The sequence below is a fragment of the Rhinoraja longicauda genome, chromosome 24 (genome assembly GCF_053455715.1).
Source record: "Rhinoraja longicauda isolate Sanriku21f chromosome 24, sRhiLon1.1, whole genome shotgun sequence".
NCBI lineage: Eukaryota > Metazoa > Chordata > Chondrichthyes > Rajiformes > Arhynchobatidae > Rhinoraja > Rhinoraja longicauda.
Window position 1 is genome coordinate 5,710,779 of NC_135976.1, and position 13,231 is coordinate 5,724,009.

The 13,231-nt window shown below is 41.3% G+C and overlaps 1 protein-coding gene across 2 annotated transcripts in view; it reads left to right on the forward strand.

The window, feature by feature from the left end:
• Nucleotides 1-13,231, forward strand: part of trim33 (tripartite motif containing 33) — a 96,904-nt gene that overhangs the window by 50,185 nt on the left and 33,488 nt on the right. For both annotated transcript variants that reach the window (XM_078420577.1, XM_078420578.1), the window contains exons 8-12: nucleotides 2,711-2,828; nucleotides 3,374-3,621; nucleotides 4,200-4,379; nucleotides 7,901-8,101; nucleotides 12,472-12,616. In XM_078420577.1, coding sequence (XP_078276703.1) covers nucleotides 2,711-2,828; nucleotides 3,374-3,621; nucleotides 4,200-4,379; nucleotides 7,901-8,101; nucleotides 12,472-12,616 — 892 coding nt within the window. The remainder of the gene's footprint in view (nucleotides 1-2,710; nucleotides 2,829-3,373; nucleotides 3,622-4,199; nucleotides 4,380-7,900; nucleotides 8,102-12,471; nucleotides 12,617-13,231) is intronic.

Genomic DNA, 13,231 nt, shown 5'->3' on the forward strand with positions numbered 1-13,231 from the left:
TGTACATCCTCTTCCCCCACCCCCCCCATCTTGTTTTTTCTTTCCCAGTTCTGACACGGGTTTCTGGATGGAAAACATTTATTTCTCTCCTTGCAGCTGCTTCATGACCTGCTGAATATGTCCAGCATTTTCTGTTTTAATTTCAAATTTCAAGCTTCAGCTTTATTTTCAGAAATAGAAATAGGGGAGGAGGTCACCAGCAAAAAAACCCCACAGAAATAAAACAAAAGATCCTGCTGTGGCCTGTTGAAGAGCCAACATGCACGTACTCGTGAGACACTACTAAGAAAAGTAGGCTTACTTTGAGTAAACATAATCTCCCCACGGGTATCTTGAGAGTTTGATATCAAGGAGCCCACACTTGAACAAAATCCCCCAAGCAACCTCTCCCTTTAGATTTAGACTAGCCTCTAAATTACAGTGCTATTTTTTGTTGCATTGCTTGCCTGCAGACATTTAAAACTTCACGGCCAAAATGTTGCAATCTTTGTTTTAATTTAATTTGGTTCAATGAATTGTGCTAATTTGATGATTTTGCATTGAATGACTAAATTGGAAGAACAACTAACTGCAAAATCCACAAATGGGGCTGCCCGGGTAGACCCATTGTTTCTGCTTGTTCTTGCCCCACAGAACAAATAGCTTGATTCCACCTTATTCCTCCCCCGTATCCAGTCTCTTCCGACCTACATCCTAGTCACCCCACACGCCCTTCAACTGTTCAATCTCATCTTTACCGTGGATGTCCAGTCCTTTTACTCTACCATTCTTCACCAGGAAAGTCTCTGGTTTTTCATTGAACACCCCACAATCAATTTCCTGTCCTCCACCTCGTGATACTAGTCCTTGCCTTCTAACTTTTCTTTTGACTCCTCTTACTTTCTTCAGGTTAAAGGTGTAGCCATGAGCCCTCGCGTGGGCCCCAACTATGCTGCTCTTTGTTGGTGACGTCAAACAGTCCTTGTTCCAAGGTATACTGACACCATCCCCCAACTCTTTCTTTGCTACATCGACGACTGAATCAGGGCTGCCTCCTGCACCTGCACAGAACTCATTGATTTCATTAATTTACCATTAACATCCGCCCTGCCTTAACTCACCTGGAACATTTCCGATACCTCACTTCCCTTTTTTGATTTCCATCACGGGGAACAGACTTTTGACTGAAGTCTACTACAAACCTTCGACTTCCACAGTTATCTGGACTATACCTCCTCCCCCCTGCCTCTTGCAAAGACACTATCCACAACTCAAGATCTCTGTCTCGTCGCATCTAGTCCCAAGATGAGGCTTTCCATTCTAGGATTCCGATATGTCCTTTCTTTAGTAAAAGTCGTTTCCCCGTTGCTGTCCTAGATGTATCCCTCACCCATGTCTCCTCTGTAGTTTTAATGTTGCTCCCCCTTCCCCCAGCCGAACAGGGATAGAGATCCCCTGATCCTCGCCTTTCACCCCACCAGCATCCACACCCAACACAATTTTCCTACATTTCTGGCACCTCCAATGTGATCTCAACACCAGTTACATCTTCCTACCCCTCTCCACCTTCTGCAGCGATGGCTCCTTGGTTCAATCATTCCATCCCACCTAAATCCCCAGCAACCAAACCAACAACTCGAGAGCAGTCCTGAGCTCCTATCTACCTCAATGGAGACCTTTAGAATATCTTTGATTGGACCCGACTGGACTTTATCTTGCACTAAATGTTATTCACGTTATATTCCCTTTATCATGTATCTGCACATTGTGGATTGCTCGATTGTAATCATGTATTGCCTTTTTGCTGACTGGTTAGGATGCAACAAACGCTTTTCAATGTGCCATGTGACAATAAACTCAACTTAACATATCAAACTCAACTGCAACTTGGATTGTTTTCTGTGGAGTGATCGAGGCAGAAGAAGAAATCTGAGTTTATAAAATTGTGAAAAGTATCGATAGGGTAGACAGTGTTCTTTACCGCCATCAAATCTCATGGCAGAGGTTTAAGTGAGAGGGGAAAAGTTTAAAGAAGATGTGCAAGGCAGGTTTTCTTTACAGTGGAACGTGCTGCAAATGGGGACGTAGAAGAAGATATGAAAATTACTGTTGAAATATTTAGACATGCACATGATCATGCAGATAATTAATCGGTATGGATCATGTGCAGGCAGATTTGATTAGTTTAATTTGGCACCATGGTTGGCGGACATCGCGGGCTGAAAAACTCATTCCACTGACCCTACGGTTCTGTTTTATCTATTATTATTGAACAGCCATGCTCTTCAGCACCAGATTGTAGAATTGTCTCCATAACTCCATTGTAAATGTTGTCATTTGTCTTATGATTTACAATATTAATTACCTTTAGGGCAGTTCTCTAAATGTTTTAAAATATACACAGCCCAGGAACTCCTGACAAAAGATCTTCCGTACTACTGGGTCCTGTAATCTCACCCACTATTGTTTGTTTTTGCACTATTTATGGAAGGGCAGCCTAGCGCTGAAACTCAGTTTAAATCTGTAGACTGCTTTACTTTGCATGAAGTAATTGAATAGTCAGATTGCAGGTGTTAAATAAAGTAAGATGTTCAGATTACTGGCAGTATTTTGTTATTTATGTGTGCATTCATAATTTTTCCAGGTTAAAGGAGGTGCTGAACCACCAGTTGCCAGAAAAGACCTGTAGTAATACCAAATTATAAAATGGCTGCAAATTTTTGTTTTTCAGATAACCTTTCAGTTGCGCCATATTCTTCGAGCACGTTGTGACCCTGTTCCAGCTGCTAATGGTGGAATGCGCTTTCATTGTGACCCTACCTTCTGGGCAAAAAATGTGGTGAATCTAGGTAAGGCATTACGAAAATGAACCAGTTAAGAAATGTACTTATGGCCTTTAGATTGTTAATTACTTCTCTGTCCTCTCCATCTTCCAACTTGTCCTTGTTTTCTCACCATGTAATCCTCCCCCATCACCAGAAATCAAAATGTGCACTGTTTAAACTGTCTAGATTTTTAGATTTAGAGATACAGCGCGGAAACAGGCCCTTCGGCCCACCGGGTCCGCGTCGCCCAGCGATCCCCGCACATTATGTTTAATGTTTACTTAATGTTTAATGCACACTTAATGTTTAATGACTGAAATATTTATGTTTTTTGTTTTAAATAAGACAACCAGACATTACTTTGGTTTCCTAATTTGTTGCTATTAAACAGAACACGGTTTTAGATTTTTTTAAAAAACTTTGCTACTTTGTACTAAAAGCTGAAATGTGTCCAAAGAGACTTTTGGAATCAGGGACTAACCCATGAGACAGATAATTTTATTGATGCACCATGATCAAGAACAAATAAAAAATTACCCTGAAAAAATGATTTTTATTTTCTAAACTAGGTAATCTTGTGATTGAAAACAAGCCGAACCCTGCGGGTTATACGCCCAATGTAGTCATTGGGCACAATCCCCAAACCCAAGGACAAGCTGGGGGAAAACCTCAGGGTCAGATTAATCTTGCACAGCTACGCCTACAACATATGCAGCAGCAATTTGCACAGAAGCAGCAACAGATGCAACAGATGAGAATGAACCACCCAGTCGGACAACATCCCAGGACTACAGTACCGCAGATGGTGCAACAGCAGGTACCTCAGCCGGACATATTACTGAAATGTAGCCGATTTATCATGAAAAGAGATTTGTAAACTTTACCAACATTTGAAGGGTGTAACAACTGAGTATTGTACTACACTAATGCTATATGAGATATCCATTGTTAATGTATCCATAAATAATCATACATTAGAAATCTCATTGCCCAGTGTTTTGAATAAAATAATGCTGCTATGGCAGGAGGGGAGAATGAAGATTTATTGGATATTGTCCAGAAGATGAATCAAAAATAACAAAAGACCACTATGTAGACATATTGTACCCTAGAGTTTATACTACAAGATCAATTCTTGTTAAACGATTCCAGTGTAACAATTTTAAGTATACAGTAGCAAAATATAAATAATGCAAGTCCAGTAAAGTAAGAGGTAATTGTATTTAAGGCACTTGAGGGTGTATTATATTTTTTATTACTTCCTAATTTACTCTACATCAAAGCCTGCCTTAACTCCTTTGACTTGAATGAGTTTGTACAACATCAACATTTATGGCAATTATTTTATTGTGCTGTTTAAATCCAAGAGTAGATTGATTCAATTTATCCTTTTAGCCTCCACGTTTGATTAGCATGCAAGCCATGCAGAGAGGGAGTTTGAATGGTGCTGCGCTTCAAGCCCATCAGGCTCATCAAGCCCATCAGATGAGAATGGCACAGAATGCTGCTCGCATGGCTGGGATGTCTCGACACAATGGCCATCAGTACCCTATGATGTCTCAAATATCTCGGCAGGTAAAACAATCATCTATAAACTCACAATTTGGCATTATTTTATTATTGTCATGTGTTCTGAGATACAGAGGAAATACCTTGTTTTATGTGCTATCCTGGTAAACGTACATTCATGATTACAATCAAAACCATATAAAAGCACAATGGTTAATGTAAAAAGAAAGGCAACAGATTGCAGAATATGCTGTTAAAGCCAACGAGAAAATGTAACTTTTAAAAAGTGGATGCAACAAGATAGGTTGGGGATGGAGATGCATACTTGACTTGTGAGAGGTCTATTCAAGAATCTTAACAGCAGGGAAGAAGCTAGACTTGAATCTTGTAGTACGTGGTTTCAACCGTTTGTATCAACTGCCTGAGGTGCGAAAGACTGGGATGTGAATGACCCTTGATTATGTTGGCTGCTTTCCCGGTGTAAAGGGGTATGGGGAGAAGGCAGGAACGGGGTACTGATTGAGAGTGATCAGCCATGATCGCATTGAATGGCAGTGCTGGCTCGAAGGGCTGAATGGCCTACTCCTGCACCTATTGTCTATTGTCTATAAATGGAGTAAATGGAGGGTGGCGAGTTTGTGCGATTTTCTCAGCTGCGACCATAATGCTGCAATTATTGCTGCGTTGGCAGTGCAATTGCCAAAACAAGCTGTGATGCATCCTGATAGGATGCCTTCTTTGTTGTAGTTTGTTTCAACAAATCTAAATATTCCTCAAACCCGTGACAATGAAATCAAATTCATTATGATTTTGGTATTACAATTGTAGTTTTGGCACATTATCACCGCTGAGTGAAAGCCACACATTTAAAATCCACTGCTAAATAAAAATGTACATTTTGCCAAACTCTTAGATCATTGTGAGAACAACCATCTTAAAAGGCTAGCAATTCCTAAGTCTTTAAGTATTAGTCTTAGCTTTTGATCCTGAGCTAAATGTTTATGGGCTGTCATTTCTGTGCAGTGCCAAGGAAGTATAGTTAGATTATTTGATTAAATATGACACTTTATATTCAAGTGGGAATATTTCAAAAAACAAATGAATTTTATAATTAATTTTTAAAAAAATTAACAATAAGGTGGACATCAATCTTTAACTTGACGTGAATTGCTTTCCAAAATTGAGTCCTATAGAAAACATAGAAAAATAGGTGCAGGAGTAGACTGTTCGGCCCTTCGAGTCAGCACCGCCATTCCATATGATCATGGCTGATCATTTAAAATCAGTACCCGTTCCTACTTTTTCCCCATATCCCTTGATTCCTTTAGCCCTAAGAGATGAATCTAACTCTCTTGAAAACATCCAGTGAATTGGTCTCCACTGCCTTCTGTGGCAGAGAATCCCACAGATTCACAACTCTCTGGGTGAAAAAGTTTTTCCTCATCTCGGTCCTAATGTAGAGATCAGAAGGATTGTATAGATTTATTCCACGCAAGCCTCTTGCAATAGCTTCTGATCCCCAGGCTCCACCATTGATCCCACTCCCCACAGAACCACACCTCTCTGGTCTGAAGAAGGGACCAGACCCGAAACATCACCTATCCATGTTCTCCAGAGATGTTGCCTGACCCACCGAGTCCACGTCGACCATTCATATCGATAGTTCTATGTTATCCCACTTTTGTATCCACTGCCTATATACTTGGGGCAATTTACAGAGGCTGATCAACCTACGGATCTGCACGTCTTTGGGATGTGAGAGGAAGCAGGAGCGCCCGGAGGAAACCCTCACACTAATGGAGAATGTGCAAACTCTGAACAGACAGCACCCTTAGTCAGGATTGAGCACCAGTCTCTGCTGCTGTGAGGCAGCAGCTGTACCAGCTGCCCCACTGTCAAGACAAGATGCCTCAGACAAAATGACACAGGGATTGCACACAAACTGAATGTCTGGATCTTCCTGGTATATTTAGGATGAGGAATGAATCTAGCAGTTTGCCAAACTGGCATTCAGTGACAGGGTCAGAACTGGGATTCCTCTGCATCCAACTGACTTGCAAGTTAGGGTACAAGAGACATTGCAATATTTTTTACATGCTTTTGAAACACAAAAGAACACAGTACACAGTACTGGGGTACACAGCATAGAAATTGAAATGTTTCTACAAGTGGGGGAGTCTTGAACAAGGGGGCAAGATAGCAAACAGTAGGAATTTCTTTTTGTAGGTGTTGGTGAATCATTTCCAGAATTCTCTATTCTAGAGGGTTACAGAAGTTAGATTTCTGGAGATAAATGGAGGATGTAGTTACATTTTTGAAAATCATGTGGTTGAGTGCTGGGTAACTGGCATGTGAGCAAGTCAACCATGGTCACATTGGTGAAATGTCCTGCTGCTCCGAATTTGTGTTTAGCTTGATATTAATTTGAGGTTTTGTGCCGTTTATTATTTTGTATTTGTTTTTCAATCTTTGACAACTTTGCCAAAAGTCAAAGCAATGCCTCAGCGTCACTTTCTATAGGGATGTTTTGTGATAGGGCTTTGCACTGGCCATTTCAAACCAATTATGATTCAGACTGTTGGTCTGGAAAGAAAGTTGGTTGAGCAGGGGTGGAAGGGTGGAAGCAATGTTGTTCTTTGCTGCCATTCCAAGTGAGTACACATTAAGTTGTTTGTTGCATAGGCTATGTTTCTGGGTTATGGGTCCAGTGCAGGACAATCTAGTTCACTACATTAAACAGTATGTGATCACTAGGCATTTGATTTAATCTGAACACTTCAAAATGAAAGCTGACACACAATGCTGGAGTAACTCAGCGGGACAGGCAGCATCTGGAGAGAAATGGGTGACGTTTCAGGTTGAGACCCTCCTTCCTCAAAATGAAAATTTTGTTCAATGATGTTGTAGTCTCTCATTCATTTTTTCCCCATTGCTACTGTACTTTATTGCCCAAAAGCTTAACTTTAAACTAAGTGTATGTTTGAGATATAAAGACATACAACGTGGAAAGAGGCCCTTCGGCCCATCTTGCTTTTATGCCGACCAACCTACACCATCTACACTGGTCCCACCAAACTGCATTTGGCCTCTACAAGATCACCCATCCCTCATCCTGGCAATGTCCTCATAAATCTTCTCTGCACCCTTTCCAGCTAACAGCATCTTTCCTATAACAGGGTGACCAAAATTGTAAATGTGACCTCACCAAAGTCTTGTACAATATTGTTAATAATAATATTGGCCACATGAGTAAAGCAGATACATTTTTCAATAATTTTTAACATCTTTAAAAATATAAAGATGCCCAAGTAACTAAAGCAAAAGCAGCAATTTGCAATGTTCAGCATTGTCGGAATAATGTGTATTGTGAATAGTATTCAAAAGCTTAATTGATGGCATTCATGAGGTAAACCTCATCTGATCGTATTATACAAATATTCAAATAATTTTTGAATGTAAATTCTGCATATTTATTACTTTCTATCTTCTACCTGTCTTGTTTACGTTTTCAAATTAAATTGGGAATTATAGCAAATAAAAGATAATGAGGAGAGAGTTTAATTTAACCTCATTTGTTTTCGTGACAGCATGCAAATCCTGGCCAGTCGGGGCCATTTTCGGCAGCATCTGTCCACAACAGCATCCCAAATCCGACCAGTCCCACAACAGCAACATTGGCTGGTGCAAACCGCGGGCCCACCAGTCCCACAGTTGCTACAATAGAGCTGATTCCTTCAGTCACAAACCCGGAAAATCTTCCTCCACTTCCAGATATCCCGCCCATTCAGGTCAGTACCATTATTTTGAATTAATAGCCTTTTCTGCTATTTTGATTTGTAACAATATGAGATAATAAATAATCACTGTGTAGACAACAGCAAATGCAGGAAATTACCTTTTGCTTCCTTTTTCCTCTTCCTTTATAGAACCTTAATTATGACTTTAACCTGTTGAGCTGTAATATTAGGAAAGCTATAACAATTATGCTCAATTTATTATTAAGATCAAGTTAGCAATTTGCTTGTGGTTCATTTGTTTTGTGGAAGATGAAGGCCTTCATTGTTTATATGGAGGGACTACCCCAAAATTTAAGAAACTGTTAGACAGGTGCATGGATAGGGCAGGTTTGGAGGTATTTGGACCAAACACGTGGGTCTAGTGTAGCTGGGACATGTTGGCCGGCAGTTTGCAGACTCTATGACTATCACTCTCTGACTCTATTAATGTTATTAAGGGTCTTGCCAAGGTCCACAACTCCAGCAATCTTCATGTCATCTGGTATCATCATCGTTTTATTCCTCTCCCTGTGAGTTTATCTAGCTATGCTGTCGCTAGTATTTCCCTCAAATCATCCGTGCTGTAGCATGCATGTACCATATTCTTGCTATTCATTGGGTAGAACTTCCTCCTATTGGATTTATCTATGCTGGGTTGTGATTTAGTGCTATCGTCTCTATAGAATTTTATGGATCACATTCATTTTATGAAAGATGTCAATTCTGTATTTGTAAATAAATTTCCCTTCAGACTTAACATTATCTATTTGATTTGCGGTTACTTTTGTATCCCATATTATTTCCAGACAAAAACTGTACTTCAAATGTACACTTGCTTCTTGAATGGATCTGATTTATTTAGGGCAATATTTCTTAAAATTCAAGTTATTTTTCAAGGTATCTAAAGTAGGCTATTTGTTTCCTTTAGGCTCTCCAAATGCTGAATTCAATACCAATCTGTGAAGTAACTCAGTGTACCCACCTTGTATCCATTAATACTTCTGGTTAACAACAAACCATCAATTTCAGATTAAAACATTTATAATTGGTTATTTGCTATTTGCAGTGGGGATTTCCAAATTTATTTTCCAGTTTGCATTTAGGGGTGTTATCATTCATGAAAGACCTGATTCAACGGTTCAAATCTGTGCCCTAGACTTCCCAACCAGACAATTAAAAAATGTTGATTTCCATTCAGATCTTGTAAAGGTTGTATCTATTCTCCCCGTCTAAATTCTGTGCAATACAGTAAACTCCCTCTAACCTCCCCAACAAGGATGGTGCATTTTCATCCGAATTTCTGATTTTTCACAGCATTTTCTGTTATGTCCCGGACACTTCACGTAGTCTCCTCTTGCAATTAAACATTGGACTCCAGGGATCGATACAATGTTAGGGGGTAACTCAGTGGGTCAGTGACTCAGTAACTCAGTGACCACTTCAACACCACGGACACCAGAAGCATGTGGCAGGGTGTCAGGGACATCACTGGCTACAAGAGCAGCCCTGCCTGCCCCCACAGCGATATGGCATTGACCAACGAGCTTAACACCTTCTTTGCCCGCTTTGAAACTGGCAAAACCACCTTGAGTGAAAGAACCCCAGCCGAGGCGGTGGGACAGGTCTTGCAACTGAGCACACAGGAGGTACAACGCGCTCTGCAAAGGGTCAACCCACGCAAGGCTGCAGGACCGGATGGTGTTCAAGGAAGGGTACTGAAGGACTGTGCTGAACAGCTGGCTGAGGTATTCACCAAGATCTTTAACCTGTCATTATCTCTGGCTACGGTCCCCAAGTGCCTGAAGTCGGCTATCATAGTTCCGGTGCCGAAAAAAGCAAAGATCTCCAACCTGAACGACTACCGCCCGGTTGCCCTAACGCCGATTGTCATGAAGTGCTTTGAGAGGCTAGTCCTCTCACACATCAAATCCAGCATCCCTGACTCACTGGACCCACATCAATTTGCATACAGGGCAAATAGATCTACAGAGGACGCCATCTCTCTGGCTCTTCACACTGTCCTGACTCACCTAGAGAGACAGGGCACGTACGTGAGGATGCTATTCATAGACTATAGCTCCGCCTTCAACACGGTCATCCCCACCAAGCTCATCACCAAACTCCACCAGCTAGGCCTTAGCTCGTCATTATGTGACTGGATCCTGGACTTCCTGCTGGAACGACCGCAGGCAGTGAGAATGGGCCCGCACCTGTCCTCCACTATCACCCTGAGTACCGGCACACCACAGGGCTGTGTTCTGAGCCCCATGCTCTACTCCCTCTTCACACACGACTGTGTTCCTGCATTCGACACCAACACCATTGTCAAGTTTGCAGATGACACAACGGTGATCGGGCTGATCACCAACGGGGATGAAACAAACTATAGAGCGGAGGTGCAGAACCTGGCGGACTGGTGCTCGGATAACAACCTGTCCCTAAATACCACCAAGACCAAGGAGCTGATCATCAACTTCCGTAGGTCACATAACGGGGAATATGCCCCGATCTCTATCAATGGGGTCAGTGTGGAGAGAGTGTCCAGCTTCAAGTTTCTGGGCACTCACATTTCGGAGGACCTAACATGGTCCAATAACACTGCTGCGCTGGTCAAGAAGGCACAACAAAGACTGTTCTACTTAAGAACACTGAAAAAGTCTGGTCTACCCCAACAGCTGCTGAAGACCTTCTACCGCTGCACCATAGAGAGCATCCTAACGCATGGAATCCCTGTGTGGTACCTCAGCTGCACGGAGGCAGAAAGGAAAGCTCTACAGCGGGTAGTCCATAGAGCTCAGAGGGCCATCGGAACACAGCTACCAGACTTGGAGGGCATCTACAACACACGATGCCTCAGAAAAGCCACCAGCATCCACAAAGACTCTTCACACCCCTGCAACAGTCTGTTCGAACTCCTTCCATCGGGCAGACGATACAAGGCCTTCTATGCCCGCACCTCCAGACTCAGGAACAGCTTCATCCCCAGGGCCATAGCTGCTATGAACCGGTCCTGCTGAGCCGGATGGCCACAACGCATAGATCAACTTGCACTTTACCCTGTCCAAAACTGTTACAACTGTTCGTTTCGTTGGGTTGCTGCTGTCTAAATTACCTAAATTAGTGCATCGTATGGGAGGCGCATTCCCAATCTCGTTGTACCCCTGGGTACAATGACAATAAAGATATATTGTATTGTATTGTATTGTATTGTCAGGAAGCATTTCTGGAGAAGTGGGTAGATGACGTTTCTGGTTGGGACCCTGCTTCAGATACCAAAATGTCCCTGCTTCTGAAGAAGGGTCCCAACCTGAAACATCACCTATCAATTTTCTCCAGAAATGCTGCTTAACCCATTGAATTACTCCATCATTGTTTTCCTATCTATGGTATGAACCTGAATCTGCTGTTCCTTTTTATTACAATTGGACTCCAGGTATCTTTCTGAATCTACTCTGAACTGTTAAAGGGCCAGTATGTCCAGTTGTGTGCAGTTGTCAGGTTTGAGGGTTTATAGTCATTCAGTATGTCACCTAGGAAATGAATGTTTTCCAGTTTAGTTTATTGTCACGTGTACCCAGGTACAGTGAAAAGCTTGTTGCGTGCTAAACCAGTCAGCGGAAAGACATATGATTACAATTGAGCCATTTACTGTGTATAGATACATGATATGGGAATAACGTTTAGTGCACGGTAAAGACCAATCAAAGGTGGTCTGAGAGTCACCAATGAGATAGATAGTTCAGGACTGCTGATTGGTTGTGGTAGGATGCATCTCTATGTTAAACTTAATTATTCCTATATTAAATTTGCATGCCTGTTAATTAGGTGATCAGACAAGGTTGTGATCGGAGTGGGGTAGTCTATTTTGTGATAATGAGATAAGAAAGGTGGTTCTTAGAACTGCTCTCAGTACTCTGCGTGGTCTGCCATGGTTTTGAATAGCAGCAACAGAATAGCAGCAATTCCTCCCTTTTTTCTAGTTTACTGCAAAGGCTATTCTATTAACTTTTATTATTTTCCTCATTCATTTGTGATTTTTTAAAAATTGATCTCTCTATGTAGACCCCCAAGTCTCCTTGAATTTTCACCCTGTAAATGTTTATGATTTAGCGAGCATTTTTGTTTCCTCTTCAGTTCATGACCCAATAATGGTCACAGTCTTGTCTGTTCACTGAATGCACAAGTCATTTTTGGAATCTAACCAACCACTGCTGTCAATGGAAATTCTAATATTAATTAAAGGTAAAGGCTTAATCAATCAGTGAAGACTGACTGATTAAGCTATGCCATTCACTGTTCACAATAGCAGCTTGATTTGTGTACTACCTGTGTATTGAAAAATAATTACTCATTTGCTTATTTGTTCAATATTCTGGACACAGCTGGATGATGCTGGATCGAGTACCTTGGATCATCTTTTGAGTAGATTTATCTTGGAGAGTCACCACCACCCCCCACCACCACCTCCATCTTCCACTAGTTCAAATCCATCACCTGGACCCTCGGCACCATCCCCTGGACCAGCAAGTAAGGAAATAGAATGCTTCAAATGGACAAACTGGGAAAACTGATATTTACATTTTTTTCAAATTAAATGTAACTTAGTATTTTGGAAATAAGGAATTAATAATAGGAATTTAATATCTAATTTGTTAATTGTAACATACATACTCGAAATCTCTGCGTAGGAAACAAGGTGGTGGAAGAGACAGTAGTTTCAAAAGAGAATTAGATAATTAGACAAAAGATGGACATTTTCAGGGACATGGGAAAATAGAGGGGGAGGGAGCATTTGTATAACCCTTTAATTGTTAAAGTTGAAATTGTAGGCTCGTGGATATGTGGAAAGAGCTGCCATAGGAACAATTGGGGCGGGTGCAATTACAGCATTTAAAAGACCTTTGGTCAGGTACATGGAAAGGATTGAAGTGATATTGGGCCAGAATATGTAAATGGTACTATTGCGGGTAGGCAATTGGATGAGTTGGTCTGCAAGGTCTGTTTCCTTACTGCAATTAGTTTCACTGTAATTAGTCCACCATGTGGCATCCTGTTAAGTAGTTGATAAAAAATAGCCAGACAAGGGGTTAGAACTCTTGATTCTAGAAAGTGGACCAATAGATAATGTGATAGTAATTTCTT